Genomic DNA, 16,637 nt, shown 5'->3' on the forward strand with positions numbered 1-16,637 from the left:
ACTTAAAGATAAATAGATAAATGGAGAGAGAGTCTTAGAAAGAGTGATGGTTATCTGATATAGAGGATACCTCCTATATACCTTTCACAGGTTTAAAGTTACTCAACAGCTAAACATATGGCTTTTATTTGGAGTTTTTATGATGTTGGGTTGTTGCATGTAGTTTTATTCTTTATAAAGTGGAGCTAATCCCAGCATTTATCATCATCAACATCAACAGGTCAGCAGCCCAACACAGGGAGGACACAGAGTAAAAGAAAATATTCAGAAAAACTTTCCTTCATGGTAGCTAACATGGCGGAAACAAACCAACCAAAACCCCCAGCAGGAACAATGACAAAGTGGAAACTTTATATCTAAATCAGGGACTTTCTAGCTGTGAACAGACCATGCTAACCACCACACCACCATCCAGGCCCTGTTTTCTCTGTACTTTCCTTATATTCATCAGGGAATGATCTGTAATTGTCTATTCATCCGCTTGAAATACATAATTGGCCTAAAACAACAGGGCAGATAAATGGGGCTTTTATTTTTACAGCACTGATCCTGCTTTCAGTTTCATTTCAATGCTTCCCATCCGAGAAACAAAACAAACGTTACCCACCCATTAATCAAAGAAACAGTCCTCTAATTTCCTCCTTATTGTTCAAAAGAAAAAAACAAAAAAAAAAAGCCACAATATATAAAATATCCATGTTAATTACAGCTATGTTTTATAGTCTGCCAGTTTTCTGAGAAAACAGTTTTAGGCTCAAATTCACTTCATGTGAAAATATTTTTTATGCAAAACCTGCTTTGTATCTTCCACAAAATGTAGAAGATAAACATTTTCTATATTTTTCTTTGGGTGAAATTTATGTGACTATATTTAGTGTTCTTCAAAATATAATCTATTTTTGTACACTTTTGTAACATTATTATGGTACTTTTATAGTACAAAAGTATAATAGTACTTTTGTACTATTATAGTACTATCTAGTACCATAATAGTGTTAATATATTTTATGCATCCTGGACAGTATGATTTATAATTTACAAAATTTCACTTGGTAGCAAAATTCCCAATTAAAGATTATTGTAATTTGTTCTAAAATAATATTTTTTTCTTAAATGAAACTTAAATAATACAACTTGTAATCTGATGCGTTTATTCAGAAACTCTGAAACACTTAAATGGGACACACATTTTTTAAAGTAAAAATCCAATATCTATGTACTTTTCTATAAATACTAAGGTTATAATAAATGAGATTGAAAGGAAAATGAGATTTAGCACTGATAAACTTTTAATAATTTCTGAAGTTGACTTATTTCTGCCACAGTGTTATTCATGACTAGTTGTAACATCCATTACAGCTAGTCATGAATAATACCATTCATAAATACTCTGATATGAAATTGATCACCAAATTGTGCCCTGAAATGAAGCATAACCCTCTATTTTGTGTGTATCTGTCATCATTCTTGTATAAATAAATAAAAAAACTGCTTACTGCCACTAAATCAAACCTTTCTGCTTTAAGTCACATACGAAAACCAGAATTATTAATATTTGTTAAACACTGGGATATTGACAAAAATATGTTTCTGATAGGTCAGTTTACAACAGTTGAGTTAAAAGGAGGAAAATATGTGGATGTGTTTTAAGGAAACACCTTTAAGTTGCTGATTCTTTGTGAAATATCATGAAAGTTACTCATGACATCAATTCAAGAATCACAGACCTCAACAAGTTTGGTTCATCCTTGCTGCAATTTCCAGATGCCTGAATCACTGATTGATTCAAGCACATTTATGACCCATTTCAGGACAAACACCATGGGATTAAACAAACATGACACCTTCCAGGAAAAAGACGGGATCTATGTCCCACGGATTAAGAAAATTTAATGCGAAAAGTGAAAATCAACCCCAGAACCAAAGCTGATCCAGTGCCAGCATGAACTGAAAGGCCATTCAACGAGAAAGAAGTCGAAACTCCACATAATTATCAAAAGAAAACAAATTAAAGAGAAAGACACAAATATTTAAAGGTTTGCTGAAACTTAAGTTGAAGCATTTGGCCATAATTTTATTAAAATCTAATCAAACTTAGTCATTCTACAACAACAGAATAAAAAATGTGTGCAGCCAACTTAGCAAGAAATAAACAAAATGTGGAAATTATTAACAAAACAAATAATAATGCTAAAATTATGCATGATATACAAAAGACCAGCTATGTAAATAAATAGTGCTTAAGTTAAAGTCTCTATTGTACATTATAAAATTATATACGGATGTTTTATTATTAATTCAGGGTCATTATTGTTTATGGATGAAGAAAATTAGCATTGTCCTTTTGATTTGTCACAGTAACATTTTGCTGGATGATAAATTATTGTTCCAGTAATTATTGCAATAAATTACAATATTATTGTCTTCAGACCATTTTCAAGTAATAAATTGATAATGGCATAATAATGCAAGTTTGCCTTCTCAATGACCAATAAACAATCATTTTGTAAAGAACACTTAACACTGGAACTGGTAGATATTTTAAATATCCAAATAATAAAATAATGAAAGAATAATAAACACAACTGAAACCACAAATAAAAGGGATTAATAACCAAGAGGCAACTAATTGCATATTGCAACAGGTTTATTGTTATTTGCTTTTGAGACTGGAAAGACCAAATAAAGTTTGAAGTACAGAGGTGGCAGAATAATGCTGTGGGGCTGTTTTGCTACAGGAGAAATTCAAGATCTTCACGTCAATCCGAAAGTTCACGCTTGGCCACAAATGAGCTCTCCAGATGAACAACGTCTAACACTGCTAAAGATTGCTTAAGGACAACAAAAACAATGTTTTGGAGGGGCTCTGATCTCTAGATGATTTGTGGGCCGATCGGAAAATGTGTGGCTGGCAAAACTACCTATAAATCTGAATCAAATACACCAGTTCGGTCAGGAGGAATGGGTCAAATTTCCAGCGAACTATTTAGAGAAGCTTGTAGAAGGAAAACCAAAACACTCAATCCAAGTTAAACAGGTTATCAGGCAATGCTGCCAAAAGTTGCTCTCTAATTAATTTTAAAAATCGATTATTCAAGATTAATCATGACTAATTTGACTATTTCAGTCCTAAATCCAACCTGACTTAAACCAGGAAAATATAGTCAAATCTAATGCGAGACCGTGAGAAAAAGATTGTTTTAGTTTATTTCAAGAATCAATTAATAACGACTAATCTGATTGTTTCAGCCTGTATTCCAGCCTGACTTAAAAAAGGAAAAAATCATCCAATTAATGTTAGACAATGAGAAGATTGTTCTAGAGTTTATTTAAGTATTTCATTAATCATGATTAATCACTGACTTAAAACAAGAAAAAATAGCCAAATTTAAGGTCAGTTTATTTCAAGAATTGATTAATCTGACTAATCGATTCATTCCTATTTCCAACTTGACCTAAAACAGGAAAAAAAAATCCAATTTTATTTCAGATAGTGAGAATATTGTTCTAGAGTTTGTTTAAATAACTGATTACTCCTGATTGATCACAATTAATCCGATTAATCATTTCATCACTGACTCAAAACAGGGGAAAAATAGTTTAATTTAATGTCAGAGAGTAAAAGGTCGTTCTACAGAGTATGTAAATATGTGGCCCGAGAACTACTAACTTTCCCAGACGATCAAAACCCCGACTGAAGCCGACGTGTCTGACACAGAACTGGAGGAACAAACGAGCTGTAATGCGGCAGGAGCCGATGCGTGCGTGATGTGCGCTGCGTTGTTACCTTGAGCGAATCAAAGCAGGCGATGACTCGGCCGTTCTCCACATGGCAGCTCCGGGAGGGATGTGCAAACTTACAATCGGTGTCAGACCGTGAGCAGGTGCCTCTCTGGTACTCGCGACACACTTCCAAGGTCAGCCATTTGGTGTCTCGTCCCATGGTCATGCTGACAGCCATCTGAGATGCTCACAGACACTGAGCAAGGGGTGGGAGCGAGTGGATGGAAAAAAATGGTCTAATGCGAGCAGGGCTGACTAATAGTGATTCAAGAGAGAGAGAGAGAGAAAAAAATCCCCTTGGGGGAAAAAAAAGCAAAAATATTTTTCCTTCAGAGCAAATAGGTAGCAAGTCCCTTCAGACTGGAGTATTTTGGGGGATGTTTATTAGCTGTTCCTGGGAAAACTGTCAGCTGAAGTTTTACTGGGTGAGATAGCAGGGGTTAACTGGGAGCAGAGACCAGCTCTGTCTCAAGAGAAAGAAAGAAAAACGTTCAGAAAGCATCACCATGGTCCGCTCAGATGCATCTCTACATTTATGTCAACATGGTGAGAGCAGAGGAAGTCGCCGCAGCTCTGTTGTAGTTGTTATTCTCTGACAGACAGACAGAGAGGAAAAAGCAGAACCTTACACCCGTAGTGTCCTTGTAATGACGAGGCAAAGCTTCAGCTCGGCTCTGGGTATGTGGGGACTGCAGCTCAGCAACGTGGGATGGATGACTTTGTGGCTGTCAGGACAAAATATAGCCTCCATTCAAGGCCAAACGCACACTGAGCCCTCTCTCCTGCTGTAGGACAAAACCGTAATGTAGGCACTTTGGAGTCCTGCTTCCTCCTCTTACTTGAGTCTGCTTCTCATCCCTCCGTCTCTGTTGCCTCTGTTGTCATCCTCACTGACCTCTCCGCTGCATGTCTTTGCTCGCTGTCTCACTGTGAATTGCAGAAAACAGAGAAAAAGCGACCGTTTAGGCTGGAAACTGCTACGTCTTTCAGATCACGGTGCAGGAGAAGAAGAAAACAAGCAAAACAGAGGAGGGAAGGAGGCAGCAATGAACAGGAAAAGGCAAGCTATGTCTTGATTAAACGATACAGATAGGAGAGAGAGAGGGAGGATGGAGGGAGGTTGCAGGCAGGACAGAGACGTCACCTCAACTCATTTACTTTCTGCCCTGCGGAAACTGGACATCAACGCAAGATGTGGTGAGTAATATTCTCCTTGACGTAGCAAAGTTCAGTCGATTCCCCCAAATGAAGACATACGGAAAAGACGACACAGCATAGATCTTCACAACTACAGCTGCTGTGTGTAAAGCTAAGCAGCAGCCAATCACGCTGCGTTTTACAGCCAAGCAAAGCATCTGACTGATCAATGAGGAAGCACAGTAGAGGGAAGACTCCTCCTTTTACAGACCCTGCCCTTGTTCCTCACTTTTTCACACTGGAGCCAGCACAGTCATGACAGTCACGTCTGAACCACATGCTAATATTCAAACTGTGCAGCAGCTCTGCCTGCACACAGGGACAGAGGAGTTTCTCGCTTCTCGCTCAAACATACTGCAGCGTGATGCAAGGATGATGCATGCAGACCTCTGTTCTGCTCACAGTCAGAGAGCAGAGTCACGTGGCCAGACACTAAGTGAATACAGATATTAAGACACACAAGTGCATGACGAAGGAACTGTTGTAGCTTCATTTTTAATTTAAAAGATGACATGTAAAGGGAAGTAGAGCTGAAACGACTAATTGGATTAATTCTGATTAATTCTGATTAATCGATTATTGCGGTAAACTGTAGAACAACCTTTTTTCTCACTGTCTGACATTGAATTCAAATTATTTTCCTGTTTACATCAGATTGGTTTTGGGGGTGAAATGATTAATTGTGATTAACAAATATTTGAAATAATCGTCAACTAATTTAGTAACAATCATTAACTGGAGACTTCAGAAAAGACTGTTTTCTGAAAAAACAAAATATTCAGAACAGGAGTTATTCTTCAACTTTTATTTAGCCAAGATAAAACTCCCTGCGGTCAAATATCTCTTTAAGAAGTGTGAGCTATAAAAAACACGTTACAATATCAACATCACAATCAAGCCAAAAATGTACAAAAATATAAGAATTTTGCATTTAAGATAAAGAAAAACCTCTTTGTCTGTAAATATGCTCTAAATTTGCAGTTTTATCTTCACCTGGTTCAAATTCTGTAAAAGAAAATCCTGTTTAACACCTTTTATTTATTAATCGCTTAATCCAAACTATAGTAAATAGGTGATTCCTACATTGTAGGAATCATCAGTTCAGCATCAAGGGGTGAGTTTTTTACATATTGTTGTTAGAAGTTTGTTTTTCCTGCAGATCTTTTGCTAGAAATAATCAAGTATGACAATACTATGACATTGTAATTTAGATGATTAAATGTTTATTTTCTTATCTACAAAAGGAATTTATTTGTTTATTTGCAAATTATAATACATTTCTAATATTGCACAGAAAAGGCTTAAGAGTAAAATTTGCCAAATGTGCCAGTTTATCTGATTAATCATCGGAATAATCAATTACTAAAATAATCGTTATTTGTAGCTGTAAGGGAAAAACATGGTCTGTGAAACCTTAAGCAGCTCAATAAAGGACAGGAGGAGAAGAGGGCGTTGGAGCAGATATTATCAGCCTCTATGTCTGATGGAAGCAGACACAGACGGAGGAAGCAATGGGGGGGACCACAGTGCAGGAACGAATGTGTGTGTTTGTGTGTGACGGCATGCAGATACACAACATGGACTGGTAATGCTGCAGCAGAAAAAGGAGACCGACGGATGAGCAACACAAAGTCACGTCCCAGGCCAAACAAGAGAGGCAGCAATGAGAGAAGAGCAGGTATAACAATTGCTTCGCTTGCTGAACCATTACGCTTATCGGTGCATCCTCCTCCTCCAAAGCCTACAGATCAATACCAACTTTTCTCTGGAGGGGAACCAGACAAGCGTTCCTCCTGCAGCTTCGCCCGTCCTGCGTTTTATGTCCACGTCAGTGTCAAGAGTCTGTGCTTACGCACACCCTGACGAAGCAAAAAGCATCCGACATCATCAAAAAGCTCCTTAGCAACAGTCCGGACACCAAATGGTGCACAGCTGCCATTGCAACCTCTCGTGGAGAGATATGCAGCAACACTGGCTCATCTCCAAAGCTATCCTAGTTTACACTGCAGCCGGTATCTGTGAAAATAAACAGGAATGACCTTTCACTCACTGATAAAGCGCTCAGGAGTCACTGCAGCTTTGGGATTAAGGATTTTTCACTTAGGTTCACCAAAGCTTCCTCAATTCACTCCAACTGTGCAGATCAGGCACTGAAACATCTCTAAAAATGTAATTCTTGTTCATTAAATGGATTATACCACATTTATTTCTATGGACAATGTTTGTTACATGTAATTGATTAATTAAAACAAAATTTACTTTTCACTCGGCAGACACATTGAGACACAAACACTATTTTTTCTGGCATTAAATCAAGATGAATCAGACTTGATTTCTTGTTAAAATTATTTATATTTACTAAATGCTACAATGATGAGACAGAGGAGATGTCAGATAAATTTGTTAATCAATTCAAAATCAGAAGTTTTCATACATTGCCTCAACATTTGGAAGTATTTTACCTTAAAAATGAAAGATTTGCTTCGAACGTTTTGGGTTTCTTTCCACAAACTTCTGACTCATCTCTGCTGACAGAAACCAAGTCCGGTTTGTAGCACGGAGGTTATTTATGATGGCCAAAACATTGTCTCTGTTTTGGCCATCTTTAGCTGAATGTTGAGTTATTGTCAATGTCTTTGGATGTTGCTTTAATTTTTCTACATTATGTTCCTCAGCCGCACAACATGATGCTGCCACCACCGTGCTTCACAGTTAGAATGGTACAAGCGTCCCCATTTTTCTTCCAAATCTAACAGTGATTCTCATCCTGATATCTTGGCTGATTTCTTTTATTTTCCCCATCATGTCAAATAAGAAGTCGGTGTGCTTCGGGTGTGGCCTAAAACTGTATCTACAGGTATGAGTCTAAATTAACTGAAATGTGTCAGTTAACCTAAAGCGATGACAGCGACAAAAAATGTGTGCATCTTTTATTCTGTGAATGTTCAACTATATTGATGTTACTCTATAAAGAACAGGGACATTTTAATTAAAAACTAAAATTATTTGCTTTAGTATTTAGAAATGAATGTCTGAGACAATATTTTTATACCAACTATAACTGAGATTAGATAAATACATTTTGTAGCAGAATAATTATGATTTCATGATCGTTTGATCACATTAGGTTTTCCAGTTTAGTTTATGTTTTTGTTGTAAATGCTGTGAAGCTCTGGTATTGTCACTTGAGATTATCATGCTGCAGAAATCTCATACTAGACTGGAAATCCTCCAACAGAATTAAAAACTAAATTAACCCCATAAAATGATCATCCTGGTCCATGAAAACCCTGATCAATGCATCCATGACAGCAGACATGAGAGATTAACAGATCTTTAGATAAATGACCAAGCATTCAGTTTGGAACATGTTGGTTCATATTGATCGGGTAACAAAGCTCAGTTGTTTCTGGATAATTATTATGCAACCTCACTCCTCAAGTTACCAGACAATGAAGAAAATTTGAATATTACTTTTACAGTTAATTTAGAGCAGAAAAGCAACATATTTTTCCTGCAGATAAAGTTCTTCTGTCAGACCTATTGAGATGGAACACTAACACATTTTTAACTTGAGTCATAAAATAAAAGAGCTTATATTTGTCCAGTTTTTGCTCTGCAGTCTAAAGAATAAAATTAATAATTAAACAGTGGGGGAGTCTGGAGGTCATAGGGGGCAACATTCAGGTGGAGATTGGCTGGGTGGCACAAGGCGGACAGACGAGAGCAACAGTAGCGACTGTGCAGCGTCCTTCATCAAACACGGAGCAGCAAAAGGCTTCTGACAGCGTAACCTTCAGCTGAGCTCTGACGTCTGCATTATGGCTGCAAACTGAGGGCCATCTAAACAGGATGGCAGCAGAACGGCACAGAGGAATATCCTCATTTTCTATCCAATCTAGGCTACTGCAACATTTCCTGCAAAATGTGTGTTTATGCTCGCTGTGTGTTGGTGTTGGGCATCTGGAGGACACCGGTGGAAATAAACTCTTTGTTTTGTGTTTTTGTCCTTGGCGACAATATTTGATTGTCGTTATGTTAATGATGTTTATTTGTGTTATTGCCAAATAAGCACAACTCATTTTCCCCCATTATTAATAAAAATGAAGAAAATGAATAATAAAAAAAAAGAATCAGATAAATTTAAAAATTGATTGCAATTCAAAATATTTTTGAAGGTATGGCAAAATTATTGTGGGTTATATATTTTTTTATCTTTTCAAATTAGTCATTATATAAATTTGCTAGTACAATTTGAAATGTTTCGCCTTAAATGTCTGAACAAGTAACAAAATATTTACTTATTAAAAACTATCAATGCCTCTTGATACTTGTTTATAAATTAATTTACAACCACAAATAATGTATTTATTATTTTATTTGAATGAATGAATGAAAACAAATGTGAAAGGTTTTGCTTGTATTTGCTTTCACTCCCCTCTACTTCAATGTCCTTAAGTAAAATACAGAACATCTAATCGCCTCAAATTGATTTTTAAATCTCCTTATTGATCACATTTGTCTCAGCTATTTAGAAAGGCAAAACTGACACAAATTATAGTTCCTGTAGGTAGTAAAGACACCCAGTCAAACTTGAAGCAGTAATTAGAGGAAGATGGTTCCACAAGGCAGCTGGATATAAATGCACACCACACTTTTAAGATTCATCTGTAAAAAACGGAAAAATCTTGAAAGTCATGTGTGATTTTCCCTCCCGCTTCACAATTAGACACTGTTTTGACATCATATGAAAATCCCTAAAAACCACAATGACATTTTTAGGATGTAAAAATCTAAAAATGTTCAAAGGTATATAAGACACCAGGAACTTGAGAGGTGGGGAATCTCTGGTAAAACGTCATCATCCTAGTTTTTATTCCCTTTATTGTAAACGGTGTCAGTCAAGTTTTCACTTCTAGTTTGCAAACATTTGGGTTTTTCTATTATGTCCATTTTGGTTATATATGAGAATAGGACGTCCCTGTGGGAGATTTTTATTCAAATTGGAGTTAGCTCACTCAGAAAAGCTTGGTGGTTGTGCAACATCAACTAAAGCTGTGAAAACACGACTTTAATCTTCATCTGCCTTATCTCAGGGTTATCATTCACTAACTTAAAAACAGGTTTTCAAGGATGAGAGCAGACACAGTCCAACATCGGCCACCAAACGTAAGGAAACCAATCTATAAATCACAGTGTGAGAGAAAGGCAGCAGCTTAAACGGAGAGAGCAAAGTAATTAGGTTAAGTATTGGTAATCCTTTCAGCTCGTTAAAAGCACCACAGCTTCAAATCACACAACCGTGCAACACGTTACTTCGACAAACAATCAGCATCACCTGAGCATGAAAATAAATAACAGGCTTTTACAGCGTTGGCGCAAATATAGATATAAAACTGGCCAAAACGCTACAAGCAATCAACAGCAAGATAACAAATAGTGACCAAGTCGTATATGTGAGAGGAGAACTGAAAACTGGTAGCGTGGGAAAGGTGACTCCACGCACGCCTGTCAGCGTGAGCCTGGTTTGTCAGTTTATCTGTGTTTATATTAAGTAAAGAAAAACGAGCCAGACAGGTACAGAGTCCACAGCCGGGAGGGAGTGTTAACTTGTCTTGACTGGCTGTTTTGTTGAACCAGACAAGATAAAGGGCAAACGACCAGTAGGATTGCATACAGTGTATGCAAACCAATAGAGACAACACAGCATGCTATGGCGGTTTAAGTCTGACCCTTTACAGGACAAGCAAGGACAGGACTTCAGAGCTCCTCCACTTGTTGTCTGCACACACACTGATAGCGAAACCTGCAAACCTGCAAGTCAGTAACGAAAACGCAACCTGCATTGGATCTTCATTTCACCTCTGAATGCATTTAACTCTTGCTTGAAAACCTAAACGTGGGAACTGCAAAGGCAGATTATGCTATCTCATAATAATAATAATAAAAAAAACCTTTATACTGGCTTGGATATGGAAATTTTTCACCACATCATTTGTATCCAGACAGAGAAGTCTCAGACCTCCCAGCCCATGTTTAAACAGGAGCGCTATGACTAATTTGCCTGAATTACGCCCATCTTTAACAACAAAAGCCAGCTTTTGCGCGGCCATGCAACAGGCAGGAGTTGCAGAAGCGAACAGACGAAAAATACGAACAAAAACACAATTTCTTTCTATAAATGCGTCAAAGCGCATTAATAATGCTGCAAATGCGCCAGGCGTTTCCCGGCCGCTCACCTGTTATCAGTCCAAACAGATCAAATGTCTTCTTTCAAATCAGCGTCGACTGAAACGAGCTTCTCGGTTCGGTATTTTCCCGCAAAGACTTCCTTATTTATCTGTATGACACTATAGCAGCGCTGCAGCGAAGCGTAGGAAGGATGGCTGAAACAAAACACGCTGGCGAGAAATAATGTTCATAAATAAAATCAGGGCGAAAAGCGCGACGCAGCTGCAGAGGGACAGGGAAGCGGCGGCAGAAATGTCAGCTGTAACTACAGTGGATCGGCAGCAAAGCACTGATCCCAGCAGATAACAGATTTGACCCAAAAAAAAAAAAAAAAGACAAGAGGGAGGGTTTATCAAATGGGAGGAGTTGGACGACAGGGGAGTGTTTGTTTATTATTTATCATGAAGTCACGACTGAATGAAATATGCTGCAAACTGCAGGTAGTAGGAGAGGTATGGAAGTCCATTACTGCCAAGAAATGGAGCCGTTTTTAAAAAACGGCTACTGAAAAACAAACCTGAGACTAAACTTTATTCCAACTCAACAATGGCATTAATATTCATGTTTATCTAAAATGGCTTCATGGCCAGTCATAACGAGTAATGTAGTTAATTTATTAAATATATCTGCATGTAAAGTGAAAATACTTGTTTTTTAAATAACTGGGAGCAACAAAATCAAACTTTCATAAATCATTTGAAAAATTATCAAGGAAACAACCAAAATCCTATGAAACTACTTTTTCCAAAATGAGTTATGATTTGATCTAATTTCTTTTGCTTCTGTACTAAGAATATTTCCTAACATTAAAAGTACTTTGCCACCTCCTGCTGGTAAACCCCAGACTTGCAATTGAGAAACCTTTAAAATCATGAGAGTAAAACAGCAGTTTGATAAATGTAAAAGCATAGTTTATATAAAAAGAGACAAATTCCAATGTTCTACAACATTAGCAGAGAATGCCACAAATTGAGGTACCGATTAACTAATTTTCCTTTTTTGCTGTGAAAAGACACAAGTGAGTACATTTCAAAATATTCAAGACAATATTATGGCAAACATAAAGATTGTTGATCACAAGTCTGTAGTGTTTTCTGAAATAAGAAAAGTTATTTTCTTCCAAGCTGCATTTTCTGAATACCAATGTGGTTAAAGTCCAGAGAAAACAAGGTGAAGGTTGGCGTCATGACAAAAAGAAAAACCTTCCCATTTTTTGACCCGATTAGAAAGTCTGTTTCGACAATCTGTTTAAAGGAGACCTATTATGCAAAATTCACATTTTGCAAACTTTTGTACTTCCACTACTTCTAAAAGAGACTCAAGTTCGAAATGAAAACTTTCCAGACAGTTTTTGGCAGTAAGTTAGTGTTTTTTGGAAAATGAGTCGTTTTAAAAACCTCAAGATTATTGAGTCACTCTGCACAGTCACAAACAGAGATCCAGCACATTTAGTAAGCCGGTCTTAAGGCTGTATTAGATGTACAATGACTGCTGGATAAGACAAGTGTTTTGTTGTTCACCTACCATCCAGAAATTACTTGCTACATTCTTGTTGGTTGTACAGGAGGCTCTACTTCTGCTTTTCAAATGCAGCATTCCCAGAATGCTATGTGGTTCTGGATCAGAGTTCAGTGAAATGGTTAAATATTCTATCAGATGTAATATCTATTGATACTGATCACGTGTCTGTCACAATATATATTGTTAAGGGTTTATTGTCCAGCCCAAGATGTCGGGTTGCGCATTTGTTTGCAGCCATTTTTACCTTACAGTGTTTCATCAGCTTATTTGGATTTAAAGTGACAGAGGCCTTTCATTTTGAAAGGAGCTCAAAATAGGCAGAACTGAGCAAGCTAAAATCTAAGAATAATTTTGTGCAAAAAATGTTACAAACATGGTTTGTATATCCTATAAACATATCCTAGACTGTTCAAGGAAGCATAACAGGTCACCTTTAAAATAAATAAATCAAAGTCACGTTTAAAACATTTCATTGTCACAAAAGAATAAGAGAAGAAGGCATGTACTGAAAATAACCTGAATTAGCAAAAACTGACAAGGCAGCTCTTGGTACGCTTCCTACAAAGACAGCTGTGTGCTACCACTGCTCCACGTTGCCTATGTAGTCCTCCATGGTGCTGTTCTCATCTACATCCCACCAGTCTGACAGAAGCACTTCGGACTCCAGGCTGTCCTCCGTTCGACGCTCTTCGGTCGAGCGCGTTGTTTCAGTCGGCTTTGGCCGCCGCCCTAGTTTTGCTGAGAATCTCCCCCGGAGCCGCCTCCTCTCCTGTTGTCGCCGCTCCCTGGCCTGCCTGCGCTCCTGCTGTCTCGCCACCTGGAAGCGCTGCAGGAAAAGGTCACGGGCGTACTCATACAGCTCCACGTCCCACCGGTTCAGCTGGCGAATCCTCTGCTGCGTCTCGGTGGGTACCTCAACGCTGGAAGCTCGCGTCCCGTTCAGCTGCGTGAAAGGTGCGATGAACTGTAAGTTGAAGGTTCTCTCGAAGAGGTACTGCGTCTTACGCTGGTACTCGGTCAGGCCGAAGAATGCCATCCCTTTCAGGTTGCGCTTGGCGCTGTCCAGTAGCACCGCCCAGCGCTCGTCTTCGCCCATGGCGGAGACGTTGTAGCAACCCACCAGACTGAGATCTGCCAACATGCGGGTCTGTCGGTTGTTGGCCAGGTTGTAGGGGCAGTCCATGAACTCCTGCAGGGAGCAACCCGACCAGTCGTCGCCTGGATAGCAACTTGGCAGCTCTGACAGCGTTGGTGAACGTCCGTCGCACACGTGGAGGGAGGCTTTCCAAGTGGCTCCGCGTTGCACGTGACGCCACTCGCTCAGGTAACGCGAAACGGGATCTCTTAAGATCGTTATGTAGTAATAGTTTCTACTAGAAAGAGGAGAAAACGGAAATTAGTGTTTGCAATTAGGACAGTAGCAATAAGCAAAAAATTAATTAATTGTATGATAAATTAAAACAAACTCAATTTCCATTTGCATGACTTATCGTTTTTCTTTTTTTTTTTTTTTTATTAAAAAACTGAATAACCAAAACTTTCAGTCTGGTGCTTTGGACTCAACTCGTCCTTTCATTCAAGGACTATTTTGTCTACAGAAACGTCATAATTTATTTTATTTATTGTTTCTGTTGTTTTGTTTATTTACTTTGGATATTTAAAAAGATATTCTGATTCCAGTGTTAAAATGTCCATTACAATTTAAAGTTTACTGATCTTTGAGAATATGTTCTTGTAATATTATGGCATTACAAGAATGTTAGTTGAAAATGGTCTCAAAATAACAATTGATATTGTTTATCAAAATAACTTCTAGGACAATTTGTTGTCCAGCTAAATTTGTTATAATGGCAGGCCTAAATTTCTAGATTTTCAATACATTAGGTTTATATTGGTATTCCCCAGCTATTATTTTCCATTTACATCAAAACCTGGAAGATAAAAATTGCTCAATAACGTGAATTTAACGTGATCTTCCTCTAACCTTGGCTGGTTTTTCTGGGCCTCTCTGGAGTCCATGCGCGATGGGACACAGTGGGTCAGCTCAGTCCAGTCCGCATGAAGCCCGCAGCTCCATCCGGTGGAAAACCGAGAGAAGAGCCAGGTTTCCTTCTTACCTGGCCGGAGGCAGGTGCACTTCTTCTGGCCTGCGTGACACTCACAGGGCCTCTCCAGCTGGATGTTACGCACCAGGTGTCGCCCAAAAGTTGTGCCCCCCGTTTTCTGGATGTGCAGAAATACAATGACATCATCGCCTTTGATGTTGAAGTCCACTTCCCGGTTCAGGTCGGCGCTGGTGAAGTTGAAACGAGGGACAAATCGGGCCAAAGCGCCGTCTTCTGTGATGTAGGGGTCCTTCTGGAGCCCGACCTGCGATTCACCGTCGCCGGTTCGGATGCCAGGTCCGCCCCTGAGGGTGAACCAGGCCCCCAGCTGGTGGAGCATTTGGCACTCGGAGCTGCTGGGACAGGCATACTGGACCATGAAAACGCCGAAAACCGCCACCATGAGCAGGAAGAGCAGGAGCCGCTGGTGGCTGCTGGTGGACTTCTCATCCATCTTCCCGAACCCGATGAAAAACCATCCCTCGGGTCCCCGTTTCAGAGCAGCAGACAGGAAACAATAACAATGCAGCTGAAAGCCGAGAGCGAGCGGCGTTAGGTAACCAAGTAGTGAATCACAGCGCAGCGCTGTCCGGGTCCATCTGGGTCTTACGAGGCAGAACCGGGCGGTTCTGTTAACTCTTGTGGACGGTTTAGTGGTTTAAAATGATCTTCTTAACAGGGCTAATGCTCATCTTCAGCACCAATCGATTCTTGACCTTTCTTCCCGTGAGTCACTGCGCGTAAACGTGCGTCATCCCGCTACGTCAGCGTGGACTTCATTTCCAGTGTAGTTTTTTTAGGGTAAAAATGCAAGGAGTTGCCTACAAATGTTTTAAATGATTCAAAAATAAAACAAGAGGTTTCCGAAGAAACATTTTTTAACCAAACATTTAATTAAAAATGCTGAATATGATACTTTAGTTGAAATAACGTCATGAAGAGAAAAATTCATGAAGGTGTGAACTGACAAAATTTATATGAAAAGCAGTTTAAAAATGAAATTCCTGTTACTACATTCACCAGAGGTGTTAAAAATCCAGGTACTATTGAAATAAATGGCTCCATTAAAACGTGGGTAAATTTTTTTCTAATTTTTATAGAAATGATAAAAATGTAATTCTTATGATAAGAAGAAATTTATTATGATATCAATATATAATAGATGTTTATAAATGCATAGATCTTCATCTGACATTGTTTGCATGTATGCAAGTTTGTAAGCTTGAACAACATAAAGCCACAATAAACATCTGAATGAGTGATTATGTAATATGATACGATATGTATATGAATGCATTAGGAAATTTCTTTCTTATTTTGAAATTAGATAATTTATTTGAATGATTTTTTTATTTCATTGCAGTATTTAAAATACCAATATTTGCACATAAATTCATGTTTTGGTCTGACTATTGACATCATTTTTAATATTGAATCAAATTTTACATTCATTTACTCAGTACTCAAGTTGTTGTTTTTGATCAAAGACTTTTTACTCCTACTTAAATTATTTCTAGGGAAATAATTTTACCTGAAAACAAATATTGTTTCATTTTGTCTTAATTTCTGTGCTGCAATCTGAAGTAGGATTGTAGTTCTCACAATGAGCCACCAGGTGGCGGCATTTAACAATCATGACCTCAAATCACAAGCCAAACTGTTTTTCTCTGATCCATCCAGCTGGCTGTACTTGGTACAGATCATACAGATTGCGTTTTTAAACAAAAGAAGAAGACAATGTCATCTGCGATAGGCCTTTAGAAAAAAAGGAAGTGACGCACCTTTCTTTGAGAAACTATT

The 16,637-nt window shown here is 38.3% G+C and overlaps 2 protein-coding genes across 10 annotated transcripts in view; both read right to left on the bottom strand.

The window, feature by feature from the left end:
- Positions 1-11,504, bottom strand: part of LOC129360411 (muscleblind-like protein 3) — a 30,010-nt gene extending 18,506 nt beyond the window's left edge. For 7 of the 8 annotated variants that reach the window (XR_008606046.1, XR_008606045.1, XM_055030609.1 and 4 more), the window contains exons 1-2: positions 11,220-11,504; positions 3,788-4,710 (exon numbers count right to left, since the gene is read on the bottom strand). Coding sequence is in view for 6 of the 8 variants with exons in the window: in XM_055030609.1 (XP_054886584.1) it covers positions 3,788-3,961 (174 nt within the window). In the remaining 2 variants the exon portion in view is untranslated. Of the gene's footprint in view, positions 1-3,787; positions 4,711-4,927; positions 5,116-11,219 lie in introns of those variants that run through there. The other variant, XM_055030607.1, reaches the window with a different exon arrangement.
- A 596-nt stretch (positions 11,505-12,100) lies between these two features.
- LOC129360784 (heparan-sulfate 6-O-sulfotransferase 2-like) lies at positions 12,101-15,558 on the bottom strand. Of its 2 annotated transcripts, none has more exons than XM_055031189.1 (2): positions 14,717-15,558; positions 12,101-14,102 (listed from the first exon to the last, which is right to left on the bottom strand). In XM_055031189.1, exons 1-2 carry the CDS (start codon positions 15,289-15,291, stop codon positions 13,310-13,312), a joined length of 1,368 nt encoding a protein of 455 aa, XP_054887164.1. In that variant the 5' UTR covers positions 15,292-15,558; the 3' UTR covers positions 12,101-13,309. The 2 variants fall into 2 exon arrangements, with proteins under 2 accessions (XP_054887164.1, XP_054887163.1); XM_055031188.1 differs by having other exon boundaries at positions 12,101-14,105.
- Positions 15,559-16,637: the final 1,079 nt, after the last annotated feature.

Source organism: Poeciliopsis prolifica, unplaced genomic scaffold (genome assembly GCF_027474105.1).
Source record: "Poeciliopsis prolifica strain line A6 unplaced genomic scaffold, Auburn_PproV2 SCAFFOLD006, whole genome shotgun sequence".
Lineage (NCBI taxonomy): Eukaryota > Metazoa > Chordata > Actinopteri > Cyprinodontiformes > Poeciliidae > Poeciliopsis > Poeciliopsis prolifica.

Coding starts and splice junctions, on each gene's coding strand:
- LOC129360784 (XM_055031188.1), bottom strand. CDS start 15,291: ATGGATGAGAAGTCCACCAGCAGCCACCAGCGGCTCCTGCTCTTCCTG. Junction 14,106..14,716: donor GCCCAGAAAAACCAGCCAAG/GTTAGAGGAAGA, acceptor TCCTCTTTCTAG/TAGAAACTATTACTACATAA.